At 59.7% G+C, this 14,545-nt stretch overlaps 1 protein-coding gene across 1 annotated transcript; it reads right to left on the bottom strand.

Annotated features, from left to right (window-relative positions):
- Window positions 1-12,187: 12,187 nt before the first annotated feature.
- TMEM121 (transmembrane protein 121) lies at window positions 12,188-13,495 on the bottom strand. The gene has a single exon (XM_070775907.1). The coding sequence runs from the start codon at window positions 13,492-13,494 to the stop codon at window positions 12,538-12,540; it is 957 nt and encodes a 318-aa protein (XP_070632008.1). The 5' UTR covers window position 13,495; the 3' UTR covers window positions 12,188-12,537.
- Between the last annotated feature and the right edge of the window lie 1,050 nt (window positions 13,496-14,545).

The raw sequence follows: 14,545 nt of genomic DNA, 5'->3' as shown, positions 1-14,545 counted from the left end.
CTTCTCCAACCCCACAGTTCAAAAGCATCAATTCTTTGGCACTCAGCTTTCTTTATAATCCAACTGTCACATCTTTACATGACTACTTGAAGAAACATAGCCTTGACTAGATGGATCTTTGTTGACAAAGTAATGTCTCTGCTTTTTAATATGCTGTCTAGGTTGGTCATAACTTTCCTTCCAAGGAGTAAACATCTTTTAATTTCATGGCTGCAATCACCATCTGCAATGATTTTGGAGGCCAAAAAAATAAAGTCTGACACTGTTTCCACAGTTTCCCCATCTATTTCCCATGAAGTGATGGGACTGGATGCCATGATTTTAGTTTTCTGAATGTTAAGCTTTAAGCCAACTTTTTCACTCTCCTCTTTCACTTTCATCAAGAGGCTCCTTAGTTCTTCTTCACTTTCTGCCATAAGGGTGGTCATCTGCATAGCTGAGGTTATTGATATTTCTCTCAGCAATCTTGATTCCAGCTTGTGCTTCATCCAGCCCAGCGTTTCTCATGATGTACTCTGCATAGAAGTTACATAAGCAGGGTGACAATATACAGCCTTGACGTACTCCTTTTCCTATTTGGAACCAGTCTGTTGTTCCATGTCCAGTTCTAACTGTTGCTTCCTGACCTGCATACAGATTTCTCAAAAGGCAGGTCAGGTGGTCTGGTATTCCCATCTCTTTCAGAATTTTCCACAGTTTATTGTCATCCACACAGTCAAAAGACTTTGGCATAGTCAATAATGCAGAAATAGATGTTTTTCTGGAACTCTCTTGCTTTTTCGATGATCTAGCAGATGTTGGCAATTTGATCTCTGGTTCCTCTGTCTTTTCTAAAACCAGCTTGAACATCTGGAAGTTCACGGTTCATGTATTGCTAAAGCCTGGCTTGGAGAATTTTGAGAATTATTTTACTAGCGTGTGAGATGAGTGCAACTGTGCTATAGTTTGAGCATTCTTTGGCATTGTCTTTCTTTGGGATTGAAATGAAAACTGACTTTTTCCAGTCCTGTGGCCACTGCTGAGTTTTCCACATTTGCTGGCATACTGAGTGCAGCACTTTCACAGCATCATCTTCCAGGATTTGAAACAGCTCCACTGGAATTCCATCCCCTCCACTAGCTGTCTTCTCTCTCCTTGCTCTGCTTTGGAACTCTGCATTCAAATGGGTATATCTTTGCTTTTCTCCTTTGCTTTTCACATCTCTTCTTTTCAGAGCTATTTGTAAGGCTTCCTCAGGCGGCCGTTTTGCTTTTTTCCGTTTCTCTTTCTTGGGGATGGTCTCCATCCCTGTCTCCTGTACAATGTCACAGACCTCTGTCCATAGTTCATCAGGCACTCTGTCTATCAGATCTAGTGCCTTGAATCTATTTCTCACTTCCACTTTATAATCTTAAGGGATTGGGCCCCTAAATATGTTGGGCTCTGCTGCCACCGTGTGGCCACCAGTAGCAATGCATGCACTGGGCCAGCAGGAGGCTCTGCCCAGACCCAAGGCCCCTGGGCAGGCAGGGGCAGAGAGCAAGGGGCAGAGGGCGTGGCCTGCACCACCTGGAGATCATGGCATCCAGTCACATCACTTCATGGCAAATAGATGGGGAAAAAGTTGAAACAGTGACAGACTTTATTTTCTTGGGCTCCTGCGGACAGTGACTGCAGCCATGAAATTAAAAGACACTTGCTCCTTAGAAGAAAAGCTATGTATCAAAAAACAGTGTATCAAAAAACAGAGACATCACTTTGTTGAAAAGGTCCGTCTAGTCAAACCTATGGCTTTTACAGTAGTCATGTATGGGTGTGAGAGTTGGACCATAAAGAAGGCTGTTGTTGTCGTTCCGTAGCTCAGTCGTGTCCAACTCATTGCAACGCCATGGACTGAAGCACACAGGCCTCCCTGTCCTTCACCGTCTCCCGGAGCTTGCTCAAACTCATGTCCATCGAGTCAGTGATGCCATCCAACCACCTCATCCTCTGTCGTCCCCTTCTCCTCCTGCCTTCAATCTTTCCCAACATCAGGGTTTTTTCCAATGAGTCAGCTCTTTGCATCAGGTGGACAAAGGATTGGAGTTTCAGCTTCAGCGTCAGTCCTTCCAGTGAATATTCAGGGTTGACTTCCTTTAGGATTGACTAGTTGGATCTCCGTGCAGCTCAAGGGACTCTCAAGAGTCTTCTCCAATACCACAGTTCAAAGCATTAATTCTTTGGTGCTTAGCCTGCTTCATGGTCCAACTCTCATATCCATTACATGACTACTGGGAAAAACCATAGCTTTGACTATACAGACCTTTGTCAGCAAAGTTATGTCTCTGCTTTTTAATATGCTGTCTAGATTTGTCATAGCTTTTCTTTCTAGGAGCAAGCGTCTTTTTATTTCAATGGCTGAGCACCAAAGAACTGATATTTTTGAACTATAGTGTTGGAGAAGACTTGAAAAGTCCCTTGGACTGCAAGGAGATCCAACCAGTCCATCCTAAAGGAAATCAACCCTGAATATTCATTGGAAGGACTGATGCTGAAGCTGAAGCGCCAATACTCTGGCCACCTGATGCAAAGAGCTAACTCTGGAAAAGACCCTGTTGCTAGGAAAGATTGAACGCAGGAGGAGAAGGGGACAACAGAGGATGAGATGGTTGGATGGCATCACCGATTCAATGGACATGAGTTTGAGCAAGTTCCGGGAGTTGGTGATGGACAGGGAGGCCTGAAACGCTGCAGTCCGTGGGATCGCAGAGTCGGACACGACTGAGCAACTGGATGACAATACGTTGGTCTCTGCTGCCCCCGTGTGGCCACCAGCACCATCGCACGCACTGGACCGCAGGAGTCTCTGCCCAGACCCTGGCCCCTGGGGGCCGGAGCAGAGGCGGGGCAGCGGGCGTGGCCAGCACCACCTGGAGGTGGGAATCGAGGTTCACCCTGGAGCCCAGTCAGGGTGTGCACCCTGGACCCCGTGCCCACCCCACGTCCTTGCAGTGCGGGTGAGCTCTGGGGTCCTCGGAACAGCCTCGAGGGAAGGGGCACACGGGGAGCCAGACACACTCGGGGGCTGTGCCCGGGCACCTGCGTTGGCAGGTGTGTGCGCGGCAGGTGTGTCAGCTGCCCTGACTCATTAAACTTAAAACTGTGATCGTCCGGATCAATCCCAAAGCGGGTCCCTTTTCAGACCTATTTGTCAGAACCTGGGTTCAAGTAGCAGCTTGTTTCACGCCGCAAACCGCAGGGACCCGACCCCGCGATAGCCAACGACTCTGAGGTCGAAACGTGCTCCTCAAGAGCTCCTCCACGCTGGGCTCTCGCGCTAGAGTCCCCAGGACGCGCCTCAGTGCGAGGTGACGCCGTGCTGCGCTCCTGCGGAGCGAGGGGTCCCTCCGCCTGGACTAAGCCTGGCGAGGCGCGGCGCCGGCGGGCAGCCCTGGGCCCCCGGCGCCCCCTGGTGGCCACTGCGCCGCTGCACGTCCTGGCCGCCCGGCCGGGCGGGCGCTCCTCTCCTCCGCGCCATCCCTGCTCGTGGCAGAATCCCAGCGTCACGTCGCTGGAGAAGCGTGCGACCCCTCGGGCGAGGTCCCGGCATTTTCCTACAACAGCCTGCAGTCGGCCTGCCAGTCATCCCTGGCTGTTCACCACCTTGTGAGCGCCAACACCGAGCCGCCCCCAGAAAGAGCGAGGGTCCCCCAGGGGGCGGCAAGTCCTGGATTCGCCCTCCGCTGCGTCACACCAGTCCTGATGTCCTCCGGTTTCTGCCTCATTTCGTTAAAAAATGGATAAAGATTCACGTCCACGTGAACTCTGCAGTGTAGACGTGATGCACGGGTCACGGTTCATCAGGCCAAACGTCACCATCATGTCTTCCGTCCCTGGGTGTCTTCCCCGTCCACGGTGACCATCACAAACAGCGTTCCCTGGTTAAACTCTGCGGAGCCAAGCTTCCTGCTGAGCTCGGGTCTCCCTGCCTGGATTCGGTGAAGGAGTGTTGCCACGTATGGCTGTTTGCTGTGTCCATTCAACATATTTATTACTGCAGCTGCAATATTTCTTTTCAATTCAATGAAAGATTGAAAGTCTTTTTTGAGACTGCCAGTGAAATATAAAGGATTGAGCCTGGGCACTTACAAACATACTCTCCCAAAACCCCATATACACACTACAACATATAAAGTAACTAATAAGAGAGCCTGCTGTACAGCACAGGTAACTCCACCCAATACTGTGTAATGGCCTAGTTGGGAAAAGCAGCTTTAAAAGAGTGGATATATGTATTGCTATTGCTGTTGCTAAGTCACTTCAGTTGTGTCCGACTTTGTGTGACCCCATGGACGGCAGCCCACCAGGCTTCCCCGTCCCTGGGATTCTCCAGGCAAGAACACTGGAGTGGGTTGCCATTTCCTTCTCCAATGCATAAAAGTGAAAGTGAAGTCGCTCAGTTGAGTCCGACACTCAGCGACCCCATGGACTGCAGCCTTCCAGGCTCCTCCATCCATGGGATTTTCCAGGCAAGAGTACTGGAGTGGGGTGCCATTGCCTTCTCCGGATATATGTATGCCTGTAACTGCTTCACTTTGCTGTCCGTGTGTGAATGTATGGGTCGCTCAATCTCGTCCGAGTCTGTGACTCCACGGGCTGTAGCCCGCCAGGCTCCTCTGTCCATGGGATTCTCCAGGCAAGAACGCTGGAGTGGGTTGCCATGCCCTCCTCCAGGGGCTCTTACCGACCCAGGCGTCACACCCGCACTGAGGTTCATCTCCTGACCTGCAGGTGGGGTGCTTTTTCCGCTGAGCCACCAGGGCAGCCTTACTTTGCTGAACACCTGAAACTAAATCAGCTACACTCCGAAGACTTTTTTAAAAAAACAGAATACAGAAAACGCCTCCTGGGGCCCTCCCAGGCACCAGTCCCCATCCTGGGTGGGCTGCAGGGTCACCAGGCTTGATCCTCACGGACTCCAGCGTACAGGCCAGGAGACAGGAGGAGGCCACACACCCAGGTTGCTCTGCTGGGAGTTCCAGAGCTGAGATCTGAAGCCAGGGCCAAAGATGCGCGACTCACAAGCTAAGCTGCTGGGGCCCCAGGGGTGGCACAGGAGATGGAAGCAGAAGAAATTCTGGAATCTACAGGAAGAGAGCGTGATGGAGTCAAAAGCTGAGATCTGAGTCAGCAGCAGGGGAAACAGCACACTCCCACCTTGCATGGCAGTGCCACACAGACTACAGCCCAGGGGCGGCAGGCTGGGGGTGCTCAGGGCAGAGGACCAGGGAACAGACGCGCGAGGTCAGGAAACCGCCAGACTTCCCGAGTCACTTTTGAACCAGGGAAGCGACGTCCACCTTCATCCTCTTGGCCAGAACTGGCACCAACTAAGCAGGGCAGGGCTTGGAGACGCCCATCTCCAGCCTGTTAGCACAGGAAGGCCAGGGTCACGGGTCCGGCAGACTTAACTGCCAGCAAGCATCACTTAGAGAAAGAAGAGACATGCCCAGACATACGAGGGTTAAGAGAACTGACGCCCCAAACCCCTTCTGGGTGCATTAGGACAAAACACAGCTGTGTAACTGCAAGGGAAAGCAGTGGCATGGCTCACATGAGCGGAGTCCAGAACACCCTCCATGAACCACGTCAGAGACTCTGCGGGGTGGGCAGGCGGGCACAGGTTCTCAGACCCACCACCACGCACACCTTCTGGCAGGAGGACGTGTGAGGAAGGAGGTGGGGCCCCAGGATGGCTGGCAGCCCTCACAGGAGCTATGGACTTTATTCTGTTGGCGTCTAGGAAGCCAGGTGGACCTGGAGGATAAAGTTAATTATTCTGCAGGAGACGCAGGTTTGATCCCTGGTCCGGGAGGATCCCACGTGCCAGGGAGCAAAGAAGCCCGTGCGTCACAACTACTGAGCCTGCGCTCTGGAGCCCAGGAGCTGCACCTACTGAGCCCGTGCGCCCGAGAGCCTGCGCTCTGCAACAAGAGACGCCGCTGCAAGGAGCGACCCGAGCAGCCCCTGCTCTGCAGCTCAAGAAACGCCCTACAGCAACAGAGACCCAGCATGGCCAAAAACAGATAAGTAAAACTAGCTTTTAAAAGTGTGATGGAGGACCTCCCCGGCGGCTCCCTGGTGAAGGATCCGCCTGCAAATGCAGGGGACACGGGTTTCATCCCTGATATGGGGAGATCCCACGTGCCATGGGGCAACGAAGCCCACGCAAACTACTGAGCCCCACAGCAAGAGAAGCCGTTGCAGAGAGAAGCCCGCGCACGCAACCAGAGAAAGGCTCCCGCGGCAATGAAGACCCAGCACGACCAAAAATAAATAAAAAGAGGCTGCTTCCATTAAAAAAAAAAAAAAGCATGATAGGAAACATGGCTGATCTAACAGACTGGGGTGGAGAGGGGAGAGTTTAAGGGAAATGAGGACAAACACGTAAGATGAGACAGGGCAAAGAGGCTCAAACAGAACAGCCTTCACAGCCAACGAGCACTGATGAAGCCGGTCTTCCCAAGCAGAAACTTCCAGGTAACATGTAAACAACAGAGTCCACCTTTGAGACAGAACCGTGAAGAGCGGCCCCCTCAGCCCAGGGCCACGACAAAGCAGCACAGAAGGGACTTACACAGCAGGCACCTGGGTCTCAGAGCCCTGGAGGCTGGACGTCCTGGACTAAGTTGCCAGCATGACCTCATCTGACCCTCAGCACCTCCCAACAGCCCCACCTCCAAACACTACCCGCTGGGGTGGGGCTTCAGCGCGTGGGGGTGGTGGGCACACGGTCCACAGCAGGGGGTTTGAGGATGAAGGGAACACACAGCACAAAAACACAAACGAGGGTGTGCAGCACAACTCTCTAAGGGCAGAACGGAGTGTGAGGCGCAAAGGATGAGGAGAGACAAAGCGAGACACTCACAGGGCGTCCCGGCTGGTCCAGCGGTTGAGAACTCACCTGCCAACGCAGGGGACGGGATTCAGTCCCTGGCCTGGGACGATCCCACAGGCTGAGGAGCCACCAAGCCTAGGCACCACGGCTACTGAAGCCCAGTGCCCTGGAGCCCGCGCTGTGCAAACGGGAGAAGCCAGCACCCCCCAGCTAGAGAGGAGCCCCCACTCACCGCAGCCAGAGCAAGCCCACCCAGCAGCGAAGACCCAGCACAGCCACAGGCTTTGAAAATAAGCAATCACAAAGAGAGAGCCAGAGCAACAAAGGAACTGGGAAGACCGAACCTGTTTCCAACTTCCAGGAACCTCAACCTAGCGTGACGATGTGCACGGCAAGGCGACAAGCAAGCCACTCACGCCCAAAACCAGCAGAATCGGTGGCGATGGATTTCCCACACCTGACGCCTCGCTCGATTCCCAGGACTTAGCGAGGCGAGGGTGAGAAGCACAGCTCCACGCTCACACGCACGGCAGGGATTCAAGACTGTCCAAGACCAACTCTCCAAACGCACAGGGAGAAAGCGAAGGTCACAGACCGAGAATCAAGGACCTTGATGTTAAACCGTCAACAGCCACCCTAGATGCGGAAGCACCAAGCTTGGGGGGGCTGAGGGCGATACTCAACACGGCCTCTGGAAAGCCGAGTGGTATCACCTGGGGAGGGTTGACAGCCCCAACCTGCGACCCCACAGTTTTGCTCCTGAGTACATCAACCCCGGGTGAGCGATGCAGGAGCAGTCACAGCAGGGTGGCTCATGTCGGCAAAAATCTCTCAAATCCAAATACCCGTGGATGGGGCGGGATGGGAGTGTGGAGTATTCACACAGGCTTTCATTGGCAACAGAATGCATTAACAGACACACAACAAAAAGGACGAATCTCAGTAAAATGTGGAGTGAAACGTCAGTCAGAGAATGTATAAATAGGGTGACATGCTAAGTGCATGCTAAGTCACGTCAGTCATGTCCGACTCTTTGCAACCCTGTTGACCACAGCTCTCCAGGCTCCTCTGTCCGTGGGATTCTCCAGGCAGCAATACTGGAGTGGGTTGCCAGGCCCTCTTCCAGGGGATCTTCCCGACCAGGGTTCAGTAAATCTGCACCAAATGGAAAGAAAAGAAAGGCACTCCCAGGACTGAGGGTGAAGCTGCCTCTGAACACGGCAGGGATGGGTTGGTGGGCCTCAGAGAAATGCAGTCACTGTCGAGATTTCAGCTTTGGTTTTGGGTGGTGGGTTTGCAGGTCCCTCTATGATTTAAATAACAAATTAAAGGACTAACTGTGTGCATAACGCACACCCAGCGTGGACCCAGGAAGGGAGCATATCATGGAGCAAGGGTAATGATCCCTGATTCTCTGCACCTGGTGTCCATTTAAGACAAGGAGACTGTGACCAGAATTTACACAGGGTGGCTCCAAACCAGTAAGGAAAACACAGTCATATAGAAAAAGGAAATACAAGCCATTCACAGAAGACCATGAATATTCCACGGAGACATGAGAAGATGCTCAACCTTGCGATTAATGCAGGAAACGTGAGTGCGGCTCACTCTCCAGCCCCACCACGTGGGTGAGACGCACCCCGCATCAGGGGTGGAGACACCACAAGGCTCATACTCTGCTGGTGAGAACGTCAAGGTAAAAACTGAAGAATCTGGAAAGCTGAAAGGAGCTGCTCTCTGGGAGACGTAAGTGGGCCCAGTGTGGACCCCCTTCCTCCAGAGCAGAATTTCACCCGGGCACCTGGGCATCGTCTCCCTGTGGCCAGGTCAGGACAGCGGGGTTAAGCCGGGCACGGTTTGGGGCCAGCTTCCGAGCACCACGGAAAGAGATGCTACCCGCGGCCCCTACGCGGTGCTGCAGGGCTCGCACCTGGACAGACGTCTCCTCCAGCAACAGAACACAAAGGAACTGTAGGGAGCTGAAAAGAGCGGCGGGCCCGAGCAGCTGGGGCGAGTCGTGGACGACAAGATGCAGAAAGCCCAACTGCTCCTTGCAGAGCCCGGGCAAAAGCAGCGCACTGCACACGCCCCCGCACACCGCACCATCAAGGGCACCGGTGGGCCCCGCGGCCCCAGCCCCGGACCACGCCCTGCCCTCACTCCTATAAAGAGCAAGCTCACCACCGCGGGGAGCCCTGCTACTTGTCTTCTCTCCCTGGGAAGCAGGGGCCCCAGTAAAGCCTCCCCTGAATCTCCTGTCTGGCCTCTCGTCAATTTCTATCGGTGAACAAGGCCAAGAACCCGGGCGGGGTGGGGTGGGGGAGGCGGGCTGGGTCACATTCCTTTGAGGTCTTCAGCCCCAACCCGCGCCTCTGCAGCGGGACTCAGGGAGGAGCCACAGGACCGGAGGGGGTGTCCGTGTCCCCGTGGGCGGGTGGACCAGCCGCCTGGACAACCCTCCAGACTTGCGTGGGAGCGTCACCAGTGTCCACGTTGTCTAACCGCTGTCCCCTCCGGCTCCCCATCTCTCTGGGGGAATTCGGATGAGTCCACGGTGAGGTCAGCAGGCCTTCCTCCGTGACCCGTCGCCGGGAAGGATGGAGCGGAGTCCACGCTGACCACAGGGCTGAGGAGAGGCACAGGCCAGCCCGGGGTCACCGTGAAGGGTGGCCGCCCGCACACCCAGCAGGCGTCTTCCTCAGCGGACCTGACCTGCCCGCCCAGCCTCCTGCTCCCCAGTGGCCTGCCCACCTCCTCCCTGCCCACCTGTGACACGCGCTTCTCTGTCACCTGCCTCCTTTTCCTCAGACTCCTGGACCTCGGGACTCAGACTGAACGGCGCCACTGCCCTCTGTCCCCCAGGCCGCAGGTCACGGGGCCGCTCGGCCTCCAGCCGCATGAAGGGCTCAGAGGCTCGGTGTACCCCCACCAGCTGTCTCCCCACAGACCCCTGACTCACAGGCCCCTGCTCCCTGCAGACCCCTGACTAACTCGCCCCTCCCCCCTGCAGATCCCTAACTCGCCCCTCCTCCCTGTCCCCGGGGCACCTGTGTGCCCTGCTGAACCCTGCCCCTGGCAGCTTCCAGCCTAACTGGGGGTCCTCCCCTCCGTCTTTCTCTGATGACACAGCAGTCACCAGGCTTTTGCCACCAGTTAAGCCACCCTCCCTTCAGTCTGGAGAGGCCGGTGACTCCGGAGCGTCCGGCTGCACCATCAGCCAGAGGCCTCGGACAGCGGGCGTCCTGACCGAGCCAGGGGTGCTGGGAGAGCCTCTCCCCGGCCCACCAGCCACGGGGTCTCCAGGGCATCACTACACGTGGGACTCTGATACTGTGAGGGGCAGGTGTTACTCAATGTGAGGGGCTTCAGTGTTGCCAAGGTGGGCTTTTACTACGAGTACATGAATTTGTTTTCCTACAGAAGACCGAGCGTGCTGTGGAACAAGACCACGGATCTTCGTCCTGAGGGAGGAGCTGCGTCTGTGGGGCGACCAACCCGCCTGGGCCCCGCGGCAGGTGAGGCCCGGTTAACCCTCTGCCCCTGCAGGAGGAAGGGGCCCGCGGGGGGCCCGCAATGTTGGGAGAGGAGACGAGGCCCTCGGCTTGAAGCCAGGAGCCTCACCTTCTGCCAGCACCCAGGCCTGATGAGGCAGGGACCGCGCTCCTGGGGCCAGCCTCAGGGCACAGCTGTCCGGGACCCAGTTCTGGACCTGGGCCCCTGCAGGACGCCCCCAGCGACATGGGGAGGCTCACAAGGGGAGCCCCCCGCCACCTTCCGCAGCTCAGACGCTGCTTCTGAGATAACGTGGGGCTCACTGCTGCTGCGGTCCTTGGACAGCCCAGGAGACATCGAGACATCGGCAGTGCCCCGGGCCGGGGAATACGGTGGGACGATGTGTCCTTGGGCCGCGGGCTCTCTGTCCCCAGATGCACGCTGACATCAAGCCCCCTGGAGGAGGCCAGGCTGGGCCTGCAGAGTTGCCTGTGGCCTCCCAGCTGCCCTGCCGTGTCTCGGCCCACCTCTCCACCCTGGCGGTCCCGCCCCCACTGCGAGTCCAGGGGGCCCCGGCCCAGGCCTTGTCCAGTCCCACATCTGCTTCTGAGACAGGCCCAGGACCCTCTCCACAGGGCCTCACACGAAATTCCTGGTTTCCCCCAAAACTCCTGCGTGACCGCCCACCTGCCACCGCCGGCCTTAGTGTACGTGCCCCCACTTCTGGCCGTGCCCCCAACCCCCCAGGGCCACCGAGGGGCCCCACGCAGTGACCCCAGCCCTCACCCCAACTTAGAGCAGGTCTGGTGGGGCTGCCGCTCCTGGAGCCAGAGCCCGCCAGGCCCCGCCAGGCCCCGCCGCCTCAGAGCCCGTCAAGCTCCTCCCAGGCCTGTCCCACCCGGGCCTCGGCGGGGGCTCCACACCTGCTCTGAGGAAGGCCTCCCAGCGCAGACCCCTCCCGACAGGCCCCGTGGCCTGGCCGCGTCCACAGGGACAGTCTGCCTGGCTCAGCATCAGGGCCTGCTCGGGGCCAGCAGGGCGTGGACACTCAGTGAGGACCTGTGAGCTGATGAGTGAGGGAAGAACAGGCGGACAGTCAGCTGGCCGGCGCTGGGCCACTTTTGGCCTCCGGAGGCCACCTCAGGAAGCCAGGAAAGGTCTTCAAGGCCTCCTCAAACAGCCTGGTCCACAGCCTCACCAGGCCCAAGGCAAAGGGCCCCTCCCCAGAGGCTACAAGACCCTCCCAGGCCTTCTGGGTACCCAGAGTCACGTCTCAGGTGCAAGGGCCGGGGCAGAGCCACAGAGAGCCCGCCCTGCAGATGGGCTTCGCCCCGTGGGCTCTCCAGACAGACCAGCTGGCAAGGTGGCCGCTCTGCACCTCTGGGCACCAAGCCCTGGGCCCCCGGTGCCGCCGGCTCCCCAGGCATCTGGGCTCCACTCCCCTGACCCGGGCCACAGGGAGCCAAGCTGGGGCCGGGTCCCATCTGGCATCTGGCTGTCCTGGCCAGGGAGAGCCCCCAGGGTGCCAGGGAAACCTGGGCGCTGGACACTTCTGGGCTGGGGGCGCGGGGGCGGGGACGGGGTGGGGGCGGGGCAGGGACAGGGCCAGCATCTCGGGGATCAGGGGTGGGGGTGGCGACAGGAACGGGGAGGCTGGAGGGTTTGTCTCAGAATGCCCGAGCAATTGCGCCTGCGCAGGGGCTGGGGAGAGGCCCCTGGGAGGAGGCCTGGGAAGGACACAGGCCCCACCCCGCCATCACTGGAGCACACCCCGACCCGCCCACGCCCCTCCCCAGCTGTCAGAGACTGGACGCATCAAACAGGCAAAGCACAGCCACGTTACATACAAAACTGTAAACACGAGTCTTTAAAATGACAGAGGCCTCCTCGGTCCCAAACGCTGAGCCAGAGGCCCCCACCGAGGGACCCCAAGGGACCAGACCTCGGCCCACTCTGTGCTCCCTTGCCACCCAGAACGCCGCGGGTGGAGGCGGGACCCTCCCCGCTCCGCCCCGGCCGCACACACTGGCTCACGGGCCGGGGCAGAGGTCCGTGGTCCGAGGGATCCCTGAGATGAAGGCGCGGCCGCGGGCCCCGCGGGTAGGGGCGCTCTCCGCACCCGACCCCACCCCATCCCATGCAAACCGCGCGCGCCTGCCGCCAGGCGTCTCAGAATCCGGGGGTCCCGGTCACGTGTCCAGGGCATCGCGCGTGGGCGAGGGGCCGCGAGGGCGGCCCGGGGGGCCGTGCAGCGGCTGGGGCGGCGGCACCGAGTTGCGCTGCGGGGCGGGCGGCTGCAGCTCCAGCGCCAGCGCGGGTGGCGGGAAGTCGCGCACCTGGCGCCGGTACTCCAGGAAGGTGCAGGCCTTGGTGGCCAGCGCCACCACGTTCTTGCCGACGAAGATGGCGGAGACGCGGCTGTCGCGGAACAGAGCCATGTTGGCGGCGCGCGCCAGCACGGCCACCACGTTGACGGTGGCGAGGCTGAGCACCGGGTAGAGCATCATCTTCTGCGGTGCGATGTGTTCGCCCTGCATGCTCACCTCGCTGAGCGCCACGCACGGCAGCACCAGCAGCAGCATGTAGCAGTAGAAGAAGGTGAGGCCCTCGGCCCACAGGGGCAGCCCGCTGCGCGGCGGCTCCCACAGGCTGGCCTGCATGTCCAGCAGGTCCAGCAGGTCCAGCGCCACCCAGAAGAGGCGGCCGCGCAGGTCCTCGCGCTTCCGGAAGGTGCGCACGTACTCCATGCGGTCGAGCGCCACCAGCAGCAGGAAGAGGCCCGGCACGCACACCGACAGCAGCAGCGTCAGCGCCTTGCGCGCCACCGGGTCGGCCGCGCCGCGCCGCGCCGCCTTGTAGTTTTGGAAGATGAAGTAGAGCTTGATCTCCAGCACGAAGATGTAGAGGAACCAGAGGATCATGGCGTAGCCGCGCTTGGCCGTGCGCACCTCGGCGCCCACCCACACGGCCACATAGCGCAGCACCAGCAGGAAGCACACGTCGCCCACCAGCACGATGATGCACACGCCGATCTTCCGCGGGCCCTGGTTCTGCTCCACCAGGTAAGCGTCCATGACCGCCATGCTGCCCATGATCACCAGCGTGGTCAGGCACACGTGGCGCCGGTCCGGGGGAGGCAGCACCATGGTCGGCCGCCTGGGCCCCGACCTGGGCGCGCGCGGTCCCACGCGAGGCGGGACGAGGCCCTGCGGCGGCGGCGGCGGCACTCAGCCCTCGGGCATGGCGCGGGGCCTGTCCAGCCGCCCCGAGGGCGCCGCTGCTCCGGGCCGGCGAGCTCGGAATCTGGGGAGATCAGAGCAGACGGGGTCAGCACGCAGAGCGCGCGGCCGCTCCTCCCCCGCCCCCCCCGCCGACCCCCAGCCCCTGGCGCGCTTCCACCGAGGGACCCTGTCCGGGCCCCAGGCCGGGCTCTGCCGCACGCGCGCGCACGAGGGGCCGCGCGCCGAGCCCGGGCCTCCAGGGGGCGCCGCCGGCGCACCTGAGGCCGGGGCCGCGTTCCCGCTGAAGCCGAGGGGGGACGGGGACGGAAGCGGCTACTCCCCGCCGCGCGCGGCCCCGGCGCCCCGAGGGTTTGTCCCTCCGGCTCCAGCGGCCCGCGCCGCTCGCCCGGAGTCCCGTCCCGCGGCTGTTCCCGCTTGGGCGGCCTTGCTCGCGGCGCCGCACCGGGAGGGAGGCGGGCCTGCGCCCTCGGCTCGGCGAGAAGCGAAGGCGCGAGGAGCCGGGGCTCTGGGCAGGTTCTCCGATCCGGGACTGAGAGTCATCCAGGTCCCCGGGGCTCCATCCCCAAAGCCCCTCCGCGCCCCCCCACCCCGCCCCTGCCTCGCAGCCCCGGCATCTTTCCTCCCTGCTTCCGCAAACTCGGTCTCGCCTCTGGTCCACCGTCCACAGGGCGTGTGGCCCGTTCTCTTCCGCCCTGCGCGCACCGTGGCTCCCTGCTGCCCTACTGCGCTGGCAGCGTCTCCTGCCCTCTGAACTCCCCCAGCCCTGACGCCAGCTCGCCCTGCTCACCATGAAGGGGTGGGCCCCCAGTCGCTCCCTGCCCCCGAGCCTTGGGGGCAATCTTAGGAAGCCTCCTTTGCTCCTCACGGGGCCACAAGCCCCTGCGCCCCTCTCACACCCCTGGCACTGGCTGTCACGGCGGAGCTGGTCACAGCCCGACACCAGGCTGTGGGTCAG

Source organism: Bos indicus, chromosome 21 (genome assembly GCF_029378745.1).
Source record: "Bos indicus isolate NIAB-ARS_2022 breed Sahiwal x Tharparkar chromosome 21, NIAB-ARS_B.indTharparkar_mat_pri_1.0, whole genome shotgun sequence".
NCBI classification, from domain to species: Eukaryota; Metazoa; Chordata; class Mammalia; order Artiodactyla; family Bovidae; genus Bos; species Bos indicus.
This window is presented reverse-complemented; position numbering and strand designations above follow the sequence as displayed.